Below are 19823 nucleotides of genomic sequence, written 5' to 3'. Positions count from 1 at the left end.
CCCGAGGCCCAACTGTCTCGGGGTTTCAAGGAGCCTTAGAAACACCACCAGTAGGGGTCAAGGCCCCATTCTGCTTTTGGACCATAGAGGGCGCCTCGAGCTTGTCCATTCAGGCCTCGGAGCTCCCACTAGCTTAGCAAAAGGAGTCTACCGGACCCAGGTCCACCTATCTGGGCTACCGAGCTCCTCAGCTGCCCTGGCACCCCATGATCTGCCGGTCACAGACGCGTGATCCCATGTGCGGTAGTCACTTGCCTTGGCTGCGTTTCTGAGCCTCTCCAGCCTGGAGGTCCAAGAAGCCCAATCCTCACCCAGCCAGTCGGCCAGGGTGGGAAGAATTGAGGAGAAAAGGGGAAATGCCCTGAGTGTGGTGTGGCAGCAGCGGCCGTGCGTGGAGAAGCCTGTTGGTTCTCTTCTAGGCAAGCAAGGAACAACGGTGAAAGACACGGAGTCTTCCGATACTCAGCCCTGCCAAGCACACACCGACTCTGAACAGCCTGGGAAGAGCAAGTCCCCAGCGGCTGGGAAGAGCTGAGCTCAAGCTGGGGAGGGGCTGGCTACACGACTTCGCCTTTCCCCACCAAGCCTGTGTCCCTTCAGTTTACAGCCCACTTCGGCAGTTTTAATGTTGACTTTCACAGTCGTCACGAATCCCGCCATTATCAAAATCCCCAAAAGTCCTGGCTCCGGGTTGGCAAAGCCTTCCACAGTGCTGGAGGGTGATGCACACGACCTGCTCATAAAGCCACAAAGCTGGAGTGGCTGGACTCCTAACTCTTGGTTGTGGTTTCCAAAGCTCCGTTCCCTCCGGAGCGAGCCGGATAGCAGCTCCTCCGCGCTTTGTTGGGACTGTCGCTCCCAACCTTCTCCAGCCCAGTTCCGGCTTCTAGGGAACTATTTGATCTGGGCTTCAGTTGGTGCTGGGTCGCAGATCGTCCTACCCGGGTTTAGAGGAGCGCCCTTCGCAGTCCCCCAGAACTCCCCCGCCCCGCGCGGCCCGCCCTCGCGCGGCACACCTCTTTCCCTGAAACCACTTGCCTCATCTTGAATCACAAGCGCAGAGAACCCCGAAACCCAGAACCGCAACCCATCTCGCCTATCCTCCTATATGAGGATCTTAAAAAGAACCTTCCGTTTTTTCTCCGCTTTGCATTTAACCAAGTAAATAAACACATTGCGAGCAATATTTCATACTCCATTACGTCCACGCTCTGCCCAGAAAACGACCCTCCGCCAAAACGCACCGCTCACACTACCAGTGAGTAATTGATTTCGAGCCCGAAGTTCCCCTTTGGGAGTATGATTGGAAATTCTCTTCATTTTCCCCCATTTTGATCCACTTTAAAGCATCGTTTTTGTAAACTGCCTAAAATTGAACCCATTTACGTTCTGAGAAAGGCTGCTCCAGATAAATGCTTGTCTAAGCGTGGCAAAGAATTAAACTGCCAACAAGAAATTGGCCTAGGAGCAAAATGAACAAATTCAACCACCACCACCACCACGGAAAGACCATGCCCTACGCAGTGGTTTGCTGAGTGGAAACACTGTTCCAAGGCCCTACTCCCAAAGGAGCCTCTTTGGCTTTAATCATGGGCCCCTGGACTCTGCCCAGGATTTCAAGATCGCATACACCCTTGCCTCCCCCCAGAACGCATGAACACAGGGACAAACAGCTGCCGCAGCATGGACATCGTTTCATTTAGTTTATTAGACAAAAATATATGATTTAAACAAGTTCGCTGACGCGCTATTTACAATCTGAAATCACGCTATATACAGAAAGGGAGAGAAAAAAAAAAGAAACAAAGAAGACACAAACACGGGGACGGGGGTGGGGGAGATTTACCGAATCGGATAATCAACCCGAGCGGCAGGCAGTGCCTGCCCACCCCCCAAGCGCTTAGGCGGGATGAGCCCCTTTTTGCAAAGAGCGATGCGTGAGAATCACTGACGCCGCCGTCACGTTTGTCCTTTACATAAGTCTCAAATATTTGTCTTAATTCCTCCCTCGTCTCCTCCCTCCCCAACCCCTCCCCCCTCCCCTCCCCCGCAAAAGTAAAAGACGACCCTTAATCAGGCAGACGGGAGGGCTGCGAGGATCCGAGGCGTTCCCTCCTGCGGTGCCAGCGAGCTGCACGAGAAACACAGCAATAAGACACCAGCCATGAGTAGACAGATCAAGCGCCACCGCGCCCCGGCTTCTTCAGGCAGAGCGAGCGGGGGCTGGAGCTAGACCGCCGCCCATCAGGCTCCCCGCTCCTGAGAACTGGAGCAGGCTAGACGGGTAGTGCTACCCCGTTATGAATGCACGACCCTCACTGCCACCCAGCGTGGCTCCTCCCGCCCCAGGACAAAAGCAAAAAGCACTCACTTGTCGCGTACGGGCTGGAAGGACGACTTTAACTGCTGTGGGGGCGAATCCGACCTGGGGACTAGGTCTCTCTCTGCGAGGGAACAGAAGATGCGCAGGGTTAGGAGAGGGGTATAGGTAGTCGGGGTGAGCCAGTTGGAAGGGTCCCTATGCCCAGATTCCTCGCTAATGCTCATTTCCTGCAACCAATGTCTGCCCCTACCCCTCCGTGGTACAAGCCCTCGGGTGCAGCTCAGCACCTCAGAGAGACCTAGGCCTAGCTCCTCGCTTTAAGCCACCCCTGCCCACCACCACTGACACTCATGTCTAGGTCTCTTGTCTGGCACCACGTGGATGCAACCTTTTCTGCTCGGTACCTGGAAGTGCAGGACTGCTTCGCGCGGAGGCCTTGTCACCGTGGAGCACCCCGGTGGCAACCTGGACAGGCGGCTGTGGAGGTGGTGGTGCAGGCAGGTGTGGGCCGTGGGGTGCGGCATGGGGCGCGCCAACACCCAGGAAAGAACGCATGTTCAGCAGCGAGCCCTGTGCGAGGAACGCGCCGTTGGTCCAGTTGGAAAACTTGCCTATGTGGCAGGTGTACAGTCCGTGGCTGGGCAGAAAAGCCGGGTGCTGCAGGGGCGCGCCGCTGGGAGGCCCGTGCGCGCTGGGATGGCTGGAGGGTGGCGGTGGAGACGCCTTAGGCACGCCGTCGGGGCTAGTGGCTGTCTCAGCCAGCGACCAGATCTTGGGCTTGCTGTTCGGCGCGCCCTGCAGGCCGACCGCCGTGGCGCCAGGACTCAGCAGGCGCGTGCTGCCGGCTCTGAAACCTCCTTAGCCAGGCCCAAGGGCGAATCTTGGGACTTGAGTGCCTCGGCGGCCGACAGCGGTGAGCCCTGGTCCCGAGCTAGGGCGGGAGGGGCTGCGCGCGCTCTGGGAACTTCAGCCTTGTCCTCCTCGTCTTCGTTGCTCTGGTCACCATCACGCTCGTCGATCTGGTCGATGTCAATGCTCTCCAGGTCGATCTCCTCGTCGTCCTCGGCCTTCTCCGGGTCGCCCTCCGTGTCGCTGCCAAAGAGGGCGCCGTCTTCCTGGTCCTTGCTGCGCGCCCCCCATGTCACCTTGTTCTCCTTCTTGAGGCGGCGTCGCGCGTTGGCGAACCAGGTGGAGACCTGCGTGAGGGTCATCTTGGTGATGATGGCCAGCATGATCTTCTCGCCCTTGGTGGGGTACGGGTTCTTGCGGTGTTCGTTGAGCCAGGCTTTCAGCGTGCTGGTGCTCTCGCGCGTGGCGTTCTTGGGCCGACCGGGATCTCCGTATTGGAACTGGCCATAGGGATAATAAGCAGGCGTCGTGTGGGCTGCGAAGGTGGCTGGGTGCACCCCTGGGTTGTCCTTGAGTTCATACTGAGAGCCCTGAAAGCAACCGCAGAGCAAGAGAAGAGAGAGAAAGGAAATGGAGGGAGAAAAGAGAGAGAAGGAGAGATGAGTTCCAGCTGCTAGGAAAAGAAGATCTAGGCTCCTGTGGACCCTGGGGGCCTCCCGGGCACCTGATTCACCGGGTGCAGAAAAGGAACACACACACACACACACACACACACACACACACACACACACACACACCACTGTTTTTGGAGAACCACGGTGGCTGGAGGGCTGGAGCTTTAAATTGGGTTGTGGGCGCTGGATCTCCGCTAAACCGATTTTTTTTCCCCTGTGGTTAACTCTAGAAAAACTTTCAGAATTCCTGGATTTTTAGAAGATAGCATAATCCCCCCCCCCCAGACCCTGATCTTCCCAGGACCCTGGTTCCCCAATACCAATCCTTCACAAAATTCAGATTTCCAAGTTCAGCTTACAGAAGCTGGAGAGGGAACCTTTTACGTAGACTGATGAAACAGTTTCTCCAAAGTGAAGCACCCTAAACTCAAGGCCCCTCCTTCCTACCCTGAAGGACTCAATCAAAATAAACCATGGGTATTTTTTTTTTCAGTCTAAATTCCCTACTAATTTAAAATGGAAGCAGAGTCCTCCTTTGGCCTCCCAAATTAATCTGCATATAATGGTTCACTCACACTTAGAGGTCTGTAGTGGTGACAGGTAATTTAAAATTTTAATCCTGGCCATCCTTGGCAACAATGACAAAAAGCATTTTTTTTTTCAATACAAAAGGAGAGCTTATCCTGTAAAATATTAACGCCAGGCCCTGGAGCCACAGGCAGCCGCAGCTCAGGGGAACCGGTTCAGTTTCCTGGGCCTCTTCGGACTACTTTATCTATCGCTTAAGTTTGACTTTGATCTGCTGCGGAGCAAACACAAACTGTTTGCAGGCATTTAGAGGCCATGATTTATTTGCAATCAATATTCTTTTTATCATCAGTAGTAAAACACAGCAAGTCAAATTATCCCATCAGGTTTTTTGGTAAATAACATTTTATCTTTCTAACAGCCTCATTAGGCCTCATTATTACCATAAATTGCCCAGACAGACGCTCACTCACAATTTTATCTTTTGGGTTCCAAATACCGGATCATAAAAGATTGGAAAGCTGGGCCTCCACTGAGGCTTTGGATTTAAGCTGACTTTCCAAGAACCTGGTAGAAGACCTGGAGGTAACACAAACACCTTAAGGGACAAATTTTATTGTCCCTCTAGTTTAAAGAGAAAACAAAACTAAACAACAACATTCTCCTCTGGACCTTCCCTGCTTCCCCACAATGGGAGTAGATCCTCCTTCCCCCACAAGCACATAGGAAGCATTCCCAAATGGCTCACATCTGTATTCAAAATTTCTGTTAAACACACACACACACACACACACACACACACACACACACCAAAAACAAAAACACAAAAAACAACAACAAAACCCTTCATCTTCCGTTTTTAAAATAAAGATCCAGTTGCCAAGTTAGCAAAGGATAAGAGTCGGGGCCCTAAGAAAGTTATAAAAAGCATATTTCCTTGACTAATTATTTTAGTGATCAAGGCCGCTCGGAAAAGGCTCCTGTGGCCCAAATTCGTTAGGGCTTTGTCGTTGTAAAACAGACTTCTTGCTTTTCAAAAGTATTTTAGTTGTAATCGTAAAGGAGAAATTTTGGCCTCGTCTCTACTGGGGATTCTTTTTGAAAGGGCACCTTGTAAATCTCTCATCGCTCCCGGGGCATCTAGGCTGTCCGAACAAAATGGGGTCTGATCTTCCTGGTTGGGAGCATCAGAAAGGCGGCTGGCCTGACCACTGAGAAACAGGCTTTCTTTCTAAACTACAAGAAAAGTTGCGGGAAAACGCGCCGGCCGCTTTGCTCCTGCACAGTTAGAGGCCAGCCTTCTAGGGAATCTGGTCTGGTCTGTTTATCCGGAGAGGGGATAATAATTCGGGGTTCATGTAAATTGCGCTATCCAGAAGACAGCAGGGCCGCCTCCCGCGCCCACCTCGCAATTTACCAGCGGCCTCAAGTTTAAGCAGCCCGACCTTTTAGTCAGAGCAAGGAAAATTGATCGTTTGGAAGGACAGACTGGCCCATGCTCCTGCGGAGAATTAAATTTACACCCCCTCCCCCATCTGACACCTACTGGGACCGGAGATTGGAGGGCACCATTTATTTTTTAAGCCCTGGGACACTGCTCCTTTAATTCTACCTTATGTAACACGGGAAGAGAAGGGCTTTTCTTTCACTTCAAATGAAACGAAAACTTTGGCAACTTAACGAAAGTAAAGGCAAACACCGTTTCGGAAGCCAGAATTTATGTCAACTTAGTATTTCTTAACTTCCGATGCCTATGATTTCCTACACACGCCATTAAGAGACCCCTGCTCTGCCGGTGTCTATTGTTTGTTGGGATGTTTTTGACCGACTCCACTAGGTTTAACCGCTTCCTTTTGGCAAAGTCGAGGGCAACTGTCTCTGCTCTGCCAAAGAGGGAGAAGCATAGTCTTCTGGGCCCAACGGAGAGCTCAAGCATCGCCCAGGCGAATGCCGCCGCCTGGCCAGGGCGCAGTTGGTAAAGCGGCCCTGGCTGCTGCGGGAGCCCGGCTGGCCTGCCCAGTCGGTCGCACCGGCCGCGCCAGGCGAATTTGCCCCGGACCTCCAGTGCCTGCTGCCTTCTCCGGCCTGCTCCCGAGGCTTCTCTCTACGAGCGCGCGACCCTTTTTCAGGCTCCCGTCTTCAGCCTCCCAAGAGCGCGGGGGTCACTGCGTGGGGCCTCTGGCACTCCCGAGTCCCAAGGGGGACGAGGAGGCCTCAACCGCCGGGTCCCCTCCGCTGGACCCTTCCCGCGCTCCTTTCCCAGACGCTGCCTGCGGGTCCTCGGTTTCCCCGCCGGGCCAGCCGCTCCCGCTGTCCCCGAGCGAGCGCGGTGATCTCCCGCCAGCGCGGGTCGCGAGGGCGCGCGGGAGGCGGGAGCACTCACCATCTGCGAGAAGAGGCTGAGGTCCGCGGCATAGGGCAGGAAGGCGCTGTAGTTGGGTGCGCCCGCGTACGGTCCCGCCGCGGCATACATGCCCAGCACCGAGGTAACTGCGGCCGCTCCCGCGCCTGCTCCCAGCTCCGCAGTCCCCGGCCGGCCCGACGAGGCGGCGGCCGCAGCAGCCGCGGCCGCAGCCAGCACCCCAGGGCGCTCTCCGCCGTAGGCGCCTGGGCCCGTGGCGCTTAGGTACTGCGGGTAGCCCAGCTGCGGGAAGGACATGTCCGCGGGATCGGCGGTGACGGAGGGCAACACTAACAGCCCGGACAGCGAGACCGGGACGGGATCGGAAGGGATGCGGCGCGGGGGGATGCGGGCTGAGGGCCGGGCGCGCTCGGGCCGGCCCGGGGTGGGGTGGGGGGAGCGGGGGCCGGTTGCTGTTCCTGGGCCCTGTGCTGGCTGGCGCGCGGCTGCGCCCGGATCCGAGATCGCGCGCCGACTGCGGCGGCCGCCCTCCGCTCGGCGGCGGGGCTCTCAGACACAATTTGAAGTTGATGCTTTGATTGGCATCCCCTTGAGCACAGGCCCCGCCCCTGGCTCCCCTCCCGCCCCCTCCCTGCCTCCAGCCCGCCCTCTCTGGCCGCTCCCGCCCCTCACGGCGAGCACGTGGTGCCCCGCGCCCGCCGGGCCACCTCCTCCTCCGGTGGGCGCGCGCGGCCGGCTGCTGGTGTGGGTCCGGAGGCCGCAGCCTCCTTCCTAACCAGCCCCCGCGGCTTTTGACAACCTGTCGACATCGGTTTACAGCTGTCTGATACCCGGTTTTGCATTTGAGATCTGTCCCCCCACCCCCTTTTAACAAAAGCAACTCTGGGGTTGCGTTTCTGCAGCTGGGGCGGCAGGGAAAGAGGCCTGAGGCCAGGGGACAGTCTATGGCGAGCGGCCTCTGTCCTGTGGCTGGCTCTGCCGCACCTCCGTGGGACATATTTGGCTGAAGTGCTTGCATGAATCAAGGCGTGGAGTGACACCTCGGATGCAGGGTGGGTCGGTCGTCCCCTTGGCCCCGCTTCCTATCAACAGATCCTCTGGAAATGGCTGGCCTCCTTGCACTTGGAGAAGCGGGATGTGTGTGGCCGCGGCTCTGTGGGTTTCTCCAAATATAGAAACTTTGAAAAAAAAAATGGGCAAGTTAGCTGAGAAGTCGCTGTGGCCTGAGGGATCCTAGAAGGAGGGGGAAAGGAGTGGAGGAGGGGACAGCCCTTCGCAAGGTAAAAGGACTGGCGAATCTTGCCCGCGGCCATCTAATACCCTCTCCCAGCTTCGGAGAAGCCTGCACAGCCTCGGCGTCCGCGTTTGTCCACTAGGTGTGCAGACGCGGAGAGTAAACTTGTGTGAGCTCAGGGACCTGAGGAGGCGCTGCGACCAGCCATCGGACAAGACGTCTGCCAAGACCCTGGCCTTAATTTCCCCTCCCCTTTCGCCCTCGTCCCCCCGCCCCCCCCCCGCCCCCTCGCTCTGCTGCCCAGCTCCTATCTCAGACGCTGGAAGAATAAGAATTAGATCAATTTGGAAGCTCTAGCAGCCATTATGGGGCCTGGCCACTAGGTTCTAGAGGCAGAGTTTGAAGGCATCCTCCTCTCTCATGCCTTAGGGATGATGGTTAAGAGCAGGATGCTTCTGTGCTGGGTCTTGAAAGTGCTGAACCAAATGTCCAGATACCTGCTTCACTCCTAGGGCCACTTTGGATGCCACTGTCTATGAGATGGCACAGGCCTGAGTGTGTCGCATCATCCTGGGGGAGCTTCAACTGCAGGTTCTGGTGTCAGCCTAAGTGAATTCAGGGCTACAAGGGGCAAGCCTGACCATAAGCCCACATACTGTGTTGCTGCTGTCCAGGGCCATCAGGACTCTGGACACCAGCTAAAGCCCACCTTCTTGCCTAGACACCCAAACTCCTGCAATACCAGGAAGGCCTCACTTGCAGGTCTTGAGAACAGACACTGACCCTTGCCTGTAATTAGCCACGATACAGCTGGTAAAAGTAGTTACAAATTACCAGCTGGGAACTTGGGCTTCCTTCCTCTGCTCTGGTTTAGGTCTTCTCTCTTGCTCAGGCTGCTTCCTCCATCTTCCCCTGCCTACTTCACGCCACCACCCCCAGAAACCCAGACTGCAGGGTACCATGAGGGAATACCCAGGGCTCAAGCTTGCAAAGCTCCTGACTGACTTTTTCCTGGTTCCCAGCCCATCAGTCACCTTCTAACCAGAAACTTGGAGTCCTATCTGTCTCTTCCACATACTCCAAACAAACACAACACTGCAGGGCAGTTATGGTGTGATGAAAAGGTCTGGCCATTGTTCTGGCTCAGTGAACCCAGAGTCGCATTTCAGATGACAAGTAAATACGGTAAGATAAGACCTGAGGTGTTACCTCGAGGATGAGGTGGGTAAGTCAGTCCAAACATGTCTTCCTGCCAGTACTGACAGAGGGATCACTAGCTGGCCTTATCACTCCTCACAACTTCCCACCTGACTTGCAGGTCTAGGGCCTCTAGGACTGGGGCTCAGGAAGGATCTGGGAGTACTTTGTCCCCCCCACCCCATGGCACAGCAGTGGTGCTTATTCTGTGCTCTATGTAGGTCACCTGCACCAAGGACTAGAAATGAGTGGAAACTCAACAAGATAGCGCAAGAGGATCCAGCTGAGCACATCTGGTAATTTTCCTTCAGGACTTGGCAGCAACATGGATGTGGACTTGATTCGGGGAGGGAGGGAAGTTGTGGGTGAGTTGACTGTTGTCCATTCTTTGCTGTTGACCAGAGCTGGGGCTACAAGAAAGACACTGTACTTAAAACCAGTTCTGGAAGGTGCCGGCAGAGACTGTGGGCCCTCTTTTCTTTCTCCTTGGCCCCTCTCACCCTGAAACTTGCACCCAGGCATGGGGAAGCAACAGAGAGGTGTAGACAGCAACTGGGAGACCACAAGAGTCATAAAATCCCCCAGTCTTCCAGCGGGAAGGGGTGTCAAGCAGAAGCTAGAAGCCCCTGTCTTGATTGCTAAGAAGTCCCTTTCCCCCAAAAAAAATTAACATTCAATGGAAAATTAGGGCCAAGTTGATGGCATCTATTCCATGCTGGAATAAGGGTTCCAGGTCTAGGCATCCTAGAGGGGTCTTATTTTAGTATCATTGTTAGGGGACCAACACTTATCCAAGTCAGGCCAGGTACATCTGCTCACCCTCTGTTTTGGACCCAGGATGGAGCAGACAGAATAGGGAGGCCTCTGTGAAGGTCATGGAACTTCACCTGCCCATCCCACCAGAACCCATAGACCCCTTAGTCAGGAATATCTTCTTCCTGAACCCGAAGCTGCAACTTGATCACGATGACGGGAGGTTCTAGCAAGAGAGTCTTTGCTAGGGGTCCCCTCTGTAGGTGTTAGGTAAAGCAGGCAGAAGAAATTCAGACCTGGGGGGTCTCTGCAAGATGGATTCAGACATGCACCCGATGGAGTCCCTGATATGGTCTGGAAGACACAGAGACTTGAGACAAACCCAGAGCAGGGGACTGGGACTCTCTGGTGAGTCAACAGGCTTTGGGCTGACCCTTCTGGGGCAGAATTAAGCCTCCCTGGAGAAGTGGGGGGGGGGGCAAGTGCTAGGGAAGAGCAGGCAAGGGGGCTAAGGGTACATAGACACCTTAGGATCAAGGCTTGTTTTTAAGTGGATCTTAAGGCTTGAGGAAACTTGTTCTTTGGGGAGACTTTTCTACATGAAAGAAACTTGGGTTTTAGTGTTGTCTTTTCCAGCCAGGGCTTCATTGTTAGTAGGTAGCCCCTGCTTCCTCTCATGTTCCTCCCCCCAGGGATTTATTTAGTTAAAGTTGAAATTAATCAAGCTAACAACGTTCTAGCTCACAGTCTTACTTCTTCAAAAGTCACCACCCACTGTTTGTCAGGATGTGCTGTGCAGGGGAGGCCAGGGTTGGTCGGAAGTCATTTTTAGGGACACCTTCTGGCTTCACTAAGGGAGCAGAACAGCTCCACTCCAAATGCAAATGACAGAAGCCCTGTTACTCAAAGTGCCTGTTTGGGGTTCTAGGGATGAGGGGCAGTTCCGCCAAGTCTCCCGGAACAGACTGGGCTAACCCAGCCAAAGCCACAGGGACCAAAGCTGCACAGAGAAACCCTGTCTTGGGGGGAGAGGTGGCGGGGGGGGGGGCTGGACTAACCTGGCCAAAGCCACGAGGACTGTCCACCCGACGACTTGCATAGGTTTATTTACAGGTCTAGTTAAGTATCATTAGGACGCCGCAACTTTTCCCAGAAGGGCCCCGGATACTGGGATACTGCCGGCTGCCACCCTAAGGCAATTATCTATTGGTACGCTGTGAATCAAATCCCCCAAACCACAAGGAAGCTTGTAGCTTCAGCCTCCGCATCTCACCCTCATGGTGGTATCCCCATGGTCCAGGGGACCCTAAGCGGGTCTCCTCCTGCTCTGTCTTGCACCATCAAGCCAGAGGTCATACGAAGAGCTGGAGATTTTGAGGACCACAAACAAGAGTCTATAGCACTGAAACACACTGGAGAGCGAGTGGCCTTGTAGGTAGTTGCAGGTATTGTGGCGGGTGCCGCGTGTGCCAGTCCTGCGGAATAAGGAGCCGAGTCTGCACCAGTGACTGCGTGGAAACCTGGAGGAAACGCTTCAAAAGAAACGACTCCCAGTTCGTTCCCCGCCTAGGGAGGAAACCCTGCGTGGCAGGAATCGCCCCTGGCTAGGACTAAGCCCAGAGGGCGGGGCACCATTGGAGAACTGAGAGATGCACTGCCCCCGTGCCAGCAGATCCAGGCCTGAACATCTCAGGGGAGGAAGGGCAGCGGAGTGGACTAGACCTCAGTGGATCAGTCCAGAGGAACAAGATACCAGCGTCCCCGGAATCGGATGATGGAGATTGCATGCGTGTGCACACACGTAAATATTTTATAAATTTCCCCTTAATTAACCAGATCACTCCCATTATGCCTCCAATACTATCAACAGCGACGGTGTGAATGAAGGTTTTCAGGGCTTATAATTTGATGTCACCCGACGGTCGCCCAGGGGCAGAAGCGCAATCGTAGCGCCAGCTGCGCTTGTATTTATTTGTTTTCCCGCCGTGTTCCTGTAGGGCTCCATTATGCAGTTTTTAATTAGTTTGTGTTTGTACTTCACCCGTCCCAAATCAATCCCATCCCAGAGCAAGGCCATGTAAATTCTTGCAGTACAGGTGTTGCCTCCTGCTCCCCTAAGCTAGCAAACGCGTGTCTGACAAATGAAACCCGGGCTGCCACGCAGAGGACTGTCAGCTCCCGGCAGCTGAGATCGCAGATCAAAGCCAGTGGGACTTCTGAGCCCTGTGAGCGCCAGGGAGGAAGACGATGCTGTAGAGGCTAGGAATGTCATTAGAGTGAGGCGGCCAGAGTACAGGCCGGTAGACAAAGAGACTTCTAATTTCCCTCCAGGGCTGTGGTCATCCATTGGGCCAGCAAGGATCTGGGGTGACCTTTCCTTTGGGACCAGAAGATACACCAGTTGCTGCTGCTTTTTAAGGGTGGGTAGGGTTGATTCCTGCGCTTGGAGAGGCTTGCGAATGGGATGGCTGGTCTACTAACCCTAGCCTGAGCAGAGATAAGAACATTAGCGGAAATTTCTAGACAAAAGCCCCACCCCTTTACGTCTTTTCCTTTTGAAATGAACTATGTGAAGAGCGTATAAATCCATTCTTCCACCCACGGAGAACTTATTTTAAGGTGCGCTCCCCACCCCCTCTCTCTTTTTCTCTCTGTCCCCTCCCCCTCTCTCCCCTCTCCGCAATAAGAGATTGCTCATCTTTAACTCAGGCACATAGAAATTATGATTCAACAGCAGTGTATATTTAATTAGTGTAATCTCGCTTGAATTTAATTACCTAATGAATTATTTGTTTAAAAGGTAGACCGTCTTGTTTGCCAAGTACCAGGCAGACCTCTGATAACTTGCTGTGAGGACTTTGCAGTTTCAGGTCTGATCTTTAGCTTTCAGCATCTGTAGCTGTTCCTGGATGGCTCAAACAGAGTGATCTGGGAACGTGGGGGATGGACTACCAAGGGGTGAGCAGCAGCATCCCATCCTGCAAAGATTGTTGCTCTTCTGGTGTGTACAAGGGGCCCTTTGTGACTTAATGTTCCCTGACTTTTTATCATGTAAATCTAGTTTATGCTGTAAGCATTTCATTTACTTAGTGGTGCACCCCCCACCCCACCCCCTACCCCACCCCCACGCACAAGCCTTGACTGTGAGGGGACTCACTTGTGTTCTGCTTTTGTTATGGATATGTGTTTGCATCAGGAACTCCCCTGAGCTCCCCAGTGCCAGACACCAGGGTGCTTCTCCGACCTCTCCTGATGGTGAGAAGTCCTTTGGTTATGTGGGTACCAAACTATGGAAAAGGAAGCTAGCCTGATAAAGACTTCAACCTGAACCACCTTTGGATCCTAAACGGTATACTACACCATTTCCTCTTTCTTACAAAAGTGAGAAGAGATAATGCCCAGCTATTGTCTTTTGTGGGAAGCTCTGGGTTTAACCTGTATTCAGATACATCCCACACAGCATGTCTATTGCAGAGACTCCGGTTACAGACTGGTGGGCCTGCTGTAATCTGTCTGGCTCTGGAACCTGACCCATCTGTCTCCTGTTTTCTTGGGTTGAAGAACCTTCTTATTTCTGCTCTGTCTGTGGTAGGTAGGAGCTTCAGCAGGAACACTTACATATGAATGGGGAGAGATGTCTGTGGAGAAGGCATGCCACCTTGCTGAAGAGAGAGGAGAAAATGAGACCCTCCCTCCCCAGATGTCATGTTCCTGGATTATTTGTTCACCAAATACTTTAAGTTCAGGTGTGGGCAGCATTGCCATGTAAGTTGATAAGAATTATTAAATTCTGTTTCTTCTGAGGATCTCTGAGTTTTACCATAGCCATGCATTTTGAAATGGAAGCTTCAGCAACCAATAGTGGGTTTATTGTAATATAAACTTAATCACATTCAATTATGGCTACAATAGCATCTTTCTTCCAAACAAGCAGGATGATGTGAATGTGCTTGCCGACTTATGAATTTTCTTCACATCTTCCTCCATATAACAAGTGACAGTAACAACTGGAGAGGACTTGAGATAATGGCTAAGCAATGATAACGCATTTCTCAGATCTGAGCAAATCCACAGCTGAGTTCCCAGTCAGTCCCTCAGAGGAAATGATACTCACAGGACGGAAGAATGGGAAACACAAAATGTCATATTTGTGCTTGACACTTCCAAAAATGTTTAAAATTTAGGCCAAAGAGTGATAGGACTTTGTATCATCCCACAAACATTTATATCATTGTAGATAAAAGCTGACATACTATAAGTCCCTCAAAACATCTATTGACAAACACATGCCTATAAAATGTAATCCAGTGGAAAGCTTAACACATGCCAGGATGTGAAGGGATGTGCATGAGAGACCTTATAGTTTAATGGGTTAAAATCTGTTTTCTGGACTTTAGGTATATCAACTCAACAAAAAATGTCCAGTAAACTAGTATCTCAAAGGTTAGTGAATCTGAAAACTTCTGAGAAACCTTGGAAACATCTGTGGTCTACCAGCGTTTTTCAAGGCTGGTCTTACAGATAAACACAGGCAGGACCCAGGGTCCTTGAGCTATCTGGCTATAATCTTTCTTCTCACTTATCTGTCAGCCCAGGTCATTTTCTGGAGAGGTTCCACAATTTGGAGTTCTCTTCTAGGTTCCTCTAGTTCCTTTCCTCATTTTTTAATGCCACAGGAAATGCATGCTGTGGTTTAGCCCTCCTGGCCTTCTGGTCTTTTGGCCTACCAACCTTTTATGGGCTTTGGGAGATCTCTGTGTGCACACACCCCTGGGTACTTCCAAAGAAAAGGCAGGATGAGTGTCAAGGGAGAAAGAGAAGAGGATGGAGTGTTGCCTTCTGACAGACTCATTTCCAAGAGTAAGTTAGTTCAAAGGAAGTAACATGCCCATGACCAAGTGCAATGCCATCACTGGCAAAGTCTCCTTCCTCCTCATGTCCCATACTTCCATAAATTCTGTTACAGGCTCCTCCATTCCAGAGCCATCCTCCATGCCCCCATACAGCCAACAGGCTGCCCATCCATCTTCCACACCAGATGACCTTTCAGCAGACATCCACATGATTAACTAGGGTCCTCTAAGAAATAACTGAAGGACAAAACTGAGTCATGGATTTTAACTCTCCACAAGGGTTTGTTGACCTTCCCTATAGACATCCAGCTTGTAGAACACACAGATAAATGCATCTGGACACGATGGCAGACGTATCGCTGTTCTTCCTCACAGCAACGCCAATTTCACTTCCATGACACTGTTCCTGGCATAGAAATCGGCAAACATTTCACTTCAGCACCATTTTCATTCACTTACAGAAGAGTGGCCCTCCTGCCATCACAACCACCAGGAGAACTTGCCTGGGTCCGCAGTTCCCGATTTAGGCTTGGCTAAGAAATGACTCCAGTATCAACAGTCGGAGCCCAGTCCTGCCTTCCCTGGTAGCTGTGCCTCCGTGCCAGCACATTAATGACCGCTGTCGGTGACAGCCGTGGTGAAGCATCGCTGATCCTTCCAAAAGCTGGACCATGATGCTATCTCTAGGGTTGAGTTAAGTGGTTTGTAACATGCCCTGGCTTAGAACCTTGGCACTTGCTTACCAGGCCACATGTATGGTGAGGGGCAGGGATGCCAGGTGACCTCTCACCAGGGCCTTCCTTTCCAACCCGCCACCACCCCTGCTGCCAACTCCTGATGGCCTGATACTCCCTTCCCCTCCTTCCACCTCCCCACCACCCAGTCCTTAATTTTCTATTTATCTATTTATTCTCTTAAGCCCATGGAGAACTGCTGTAAGAAATAGACGGCGTTTGTGCTGTGGGGGAAGCTAAGATAAATTAGCTGTCCAAGTATCTTAAGTGTCTAAATTAGACATTAAGTGCCACACACACAGACACCTAATGATTCTGCAAGGCAGGAGGATGCACTGAGCCGGACACCAGCTATTACGTTTCAACTCAGCTTCCCATTGCCAGGTGCGTTGCCAGGGCTCTGCATGGCCCTCCTCTCTCTCTTCAGTTCTGCCAGTGGGGTACTAGAAGCAGCCTGAAAGTCGAGGAGAGAGTGAGGGGTTCACTTCCTGACCTACTGTGAATCAACCCAACCACATGGCTTTACCAGAGAGCAAGAGCCTTTCTGACCTTGGGTTCCCCAGTACTTCTGATGTTAGATGGTCCATTGTCCTCCCGCTGAGAGCCCAGAAACAGCCCAGCAGCACTGCTGGTTAGAGTGACAGCTCTGGTAGCCCTTTGCTATTTCTCATCCTGTCTTTGGCTCTTTAGCCCTAGGGTACAGCTGTGTCCTGCACTACACCCTTTCCCGCCCCTTCCTCCCTTTTCTGTTATGATACGATTATAAAATGCTCATCAGTAAGATTGGCCCCCCGCTGCTAGTACTGTTTTCGAAGGTTTCTAGAAGCATTAGGAGGAGGGACCTCACTGGAAGAACAAAGTCACTGAGGGGTAAGACCTTGACAGGTGGCTCAGGGGAGGGTCTCGGGGCCCTGGTTGACCTCTTCACCATGTTCTTGGCACTGTAATGTCCTGCCTGTGTGCGTGGAGCAGAACAGCCATGGGCAGAGCCTTGAAACTGCACAAACTGAACCTTTCCTTCCATGGTTTACATCTGCTGCTCATCGTATCGCTATAGAAAGTGGCCATGCCCCTTAAAGCACTCAATGTCCCTTTGCTACTATTTCTTCTTTGTGTTCAACTTCCAGGGAGGTTACAGCCAGATACCACAGATTGGGTTTGTCTCACAAGTTGGAGGCTGGAAGGCCCAAATCAAGGTGTCTTCTGGATGAGTTCTTTCAGCTGCCGGGGGTGAGGGTGGGGGATCTGCTCCAGACCCCACTGCTCCTGTTTTCTGTGTTATGGGGCAATCTCGTGATCCTTGATTGGTAGAACTAGCATCGCAGTCCCTGTTTTCATCTTTAATGTTACTTTTTAGTTGTTTATGGAAACAAAATCTCAGTATATAGCTCAAATTGGCCTTGAGTTTGATTGCTCAAAGGCAGCTTTAGCCTTTGAGTATTGAAATTAGCAGGTGTGTGTAACACCATGCCAAGCCAAAGGTCATTCTCCTATAAGGACATCAGTCACATCTGACCAGGGCCCACCATATTCCAAATTGCCTTCATCTTCACTAATTATATAATGAAGATTTGATTTCCAAACAAGGTCACGTTGTGAGACATACCAGGGATCCAGATTCCGACATTTGCACGGTGGAGATCACACTTCTATCTACAGCAACACCTAGTTCAGAGTCCTTCACAAACAATCTTCTCTGTCCCAGTTTCAAGTATCACTTCTGCCTCCTGACTATGCTCTGAGAGACAGGCAGTTGAGACTTTATAGTCAGTGGGGATAGCTATGAATCTGTCAAAAGGGAAGGCGCGCAGTCATCATTGGCTCAAGGTTTGAGCAATGGCTTGGGTTTGTTACACAGAGAACAGGAATAGAAAGCGTTCCATAGACTTAGACAAGTGTGGGATCCTTGGAGGACACGAGCAAAGCCACAGCATGGGGCTTATTACGGGATGCAGGAGGAGACTTTGAGGCCTGGTCATCGTGATGGACGCCTGTGATACAGGAATGAAGTGGGCTTTGCTTGCTCTCGGGCAATATCGGAATCTGCAGGTCTCTAGAAGGAGCAGGCGGGGATGTAATGTCAGAGGGGGTGCCAAGAGGTTCGTGCACATCTGAACTGTAGGATCAAAGCAGTGGAAGGCAGGATGATGGCTGCACGCAAGCTCTAAGTCACAGGACTGAGGGTCAGATCCAATTCCACCAGCCCTGGATTTCTCTTTCATTCTCCTCTGTCACTCACATTCCTCTAAGGATAACGGAGGCCATTGTGGTAATGAGGTCAGATGCAGATGCTGCCTGGTGAGTGCATGGGTGCACATAATCAGTGCTGGAGACTCAAGTTCACTTCCGAGTTACACCCAGACCCCTCCCTTCTTTTCATTTAAGATTGAGATAGAGTCTCAGTAAGTTGCCCAGGCAGGCTTTGAACCAACTCTGCTGGCCTTGAATTTCTTATCTTTCTATCTTAGCCTCATGAGAAATTGGGATGTCAGCACTGTGTCACAAGGGGACCTTTTTGCCCTGCCCTTGAAGGAAAACAACTCCACTTTCTGCACTGTATTGACTGACTATCAAGATAAGACTTTTGAGGTCTGAAGGCTCAGTAGTTAAAAGCATTCGCTGCTCTGGAAGAGGACCTAGGTTCAGTCCCTACCATCCATATGGTAGGTCATAACTGTTTGTGGCTCCAGTCTCAGAGTATCTGACACCCTCTTCTGACCTCTGATGACACTCGGCACTCTCATGGTGCGCATACATCCATGCAGGCAAACACACAAACACAAAAGAAAATGGAACTTTTGCTTGTGCTTTAATGGGAGTTTGAAAAGCCATATTCATTGTCAAGACTTGATTCTGTCATCTCCAGCTGACTCGATGAATTGCAAACTCTGTCTTCTCATGAAGGACAAGACACAAAGAACCACCTTTCCAAGGCCATTCTCAGAGTTCTTCCTTAGGTAGTCAGGTAACAGTTATACCACTGATTCAAAATTACGAAGTTTGGCATATACAATGAGATCTAGAATAAGAAACAAGTAGGGATACCACAGGGTCAACTTAAGTGTGCTAGTTTGTTTTTTTTTTTTTTCTTGTTTGTTTTTGTTTGGCACCAGGCAAGGTCATCTAGGAAGATGGAACCTTTGTTGAAAAAACACTCCCACCAGATTTGGTCATGGGTAAATCTAAGGGTCACTTTCTTGATTGATGGCAAATAAGGAATGGCCCAGCCCCAAATGCAAAGTACTACCTCTGGGCAGCTAGGTGGTCCTGGGTGCTTTAACAAATCATGCTGATAAAAACCATGGGGAGCAAGCCAATTTTCCTCCATGGCTCCTACCTGAGTTCCTGCCTCTAGGTTCCTGCCTTGAATTCCTACCCTGACCTGACTTCCTTTGATGATAGACTGGGATGTGGAATTGTAAGCTGAAATAAACCCTTCTTCTTCAAGTTGTTTTTGGTCATAGTGTTTATCACAGCATTAGAAAGAAAGTCCAGACACCACAGCAATCACTTTTATCTTCACTGTGACTCTTGATGGAAGTCACAGACTTTCAGTATAAAGAACTCACGGAGATGTCTGAAAGGCTCCTGCTGTGGCACAGGCCACTTACTGCATGTACAGCAAGGTAGTTAAATAGTATGACTAAAGGAATGTGCATGCTCCAAACTTGGCAACTAGAGTGAAGCTGATATTCAGTGGGTCATTCAGCATCACATAAAGTGGATCGGGGACTTTAAAAACTCCCAGAAGAATATGCAGAAGGTTTTTGAGGAATCATTCTCATGTCTATTGAAAACTTCAACTCCCAATGACTTCCCCCCAACTGGAGTTTTGGCCTCAATGGGTGGTGGGTGTCAGGTACCAAGAGTACACACAAGTTTTGAGGAGCAGAGTTACATCACAGATGAATAAATGTCTACTGAGCAATACCCCTGATGACTGTGCACAGGCATGCTGGGATTCACAGTGTTTGTTGAAGACTTTTCTGGACTTGAATAGCCAGTTCACTGACATTAGGGGCGCTCCAGACTTTCCGAGATGAACCCTTCAAGTGCATGTTACCTTGGACAAAACAGTCACTCTTTTCAAAAGACTCCAAGAAATGTCAGTTCTGGGCATGCAGGCCAGGCTGGCCAGCCCCTTCCTAAGGTCAGTACATGGTTCAGATTGGACCACTGCAGGTGACCCCAAGGAAACATCTATGCTGAGAGTGGTTTCTGAGAGTGAGGGAGGACAAGGCCCTGCCCTTTCCACACTCCACTCTTGCCTCCAGAGAGAGACAGTGCTGTGGGATGTTCTCTATGCTGTGAATGTG

The 19823-nt window shown here is 51.5% G+C and overlaps 1 protein-coding gene across 1 annotated transcript; it reads right to left on the bottom strand.

Annotated features, from left to right (window-relative positions):
* Positions 1 to 1689: 1689 nt before the first annotated feature.
* Irx1 (iroquois homeobox 1) lies at positions 1690 to 7154 on the bottom strand. The gene is given in 5 exon segments (XM_028873675.2): positions 1690 to 2131; positions 2372 to 2444; positions 2728 to 3165; positions 3168 to 3762; positions 6758 to 7154. Coding segments are annotated over 5 exon segments (1440 nt in total). The 5' UTR covers positions 7034 to 7154; the 3' UTR covers positions 1690 to 2073.
* Between the last annotated feature and the right edge of the window lie 12669 nt (positions 7155 to 19823).

The sequence above is a fragment of the Peromyscus leucopus genome, chromosome 19 (genome assembly GCF_004664715.2).
Source record: "Peromyscus leucopus breed LL Stock chromosome 19, UCI_PerLeu_2.1, whole genome shotgun sequence".
Classification (NCBI taxonomy): Eukaryota; Metazoa; Chordata; class Mammalia; order Rodentia; family Cricetidae; genus Peromyscus; species Peromyscus leucopus.
This window is presented reverse-complemented; position numbering and strand designations above follow the sequence as displayed.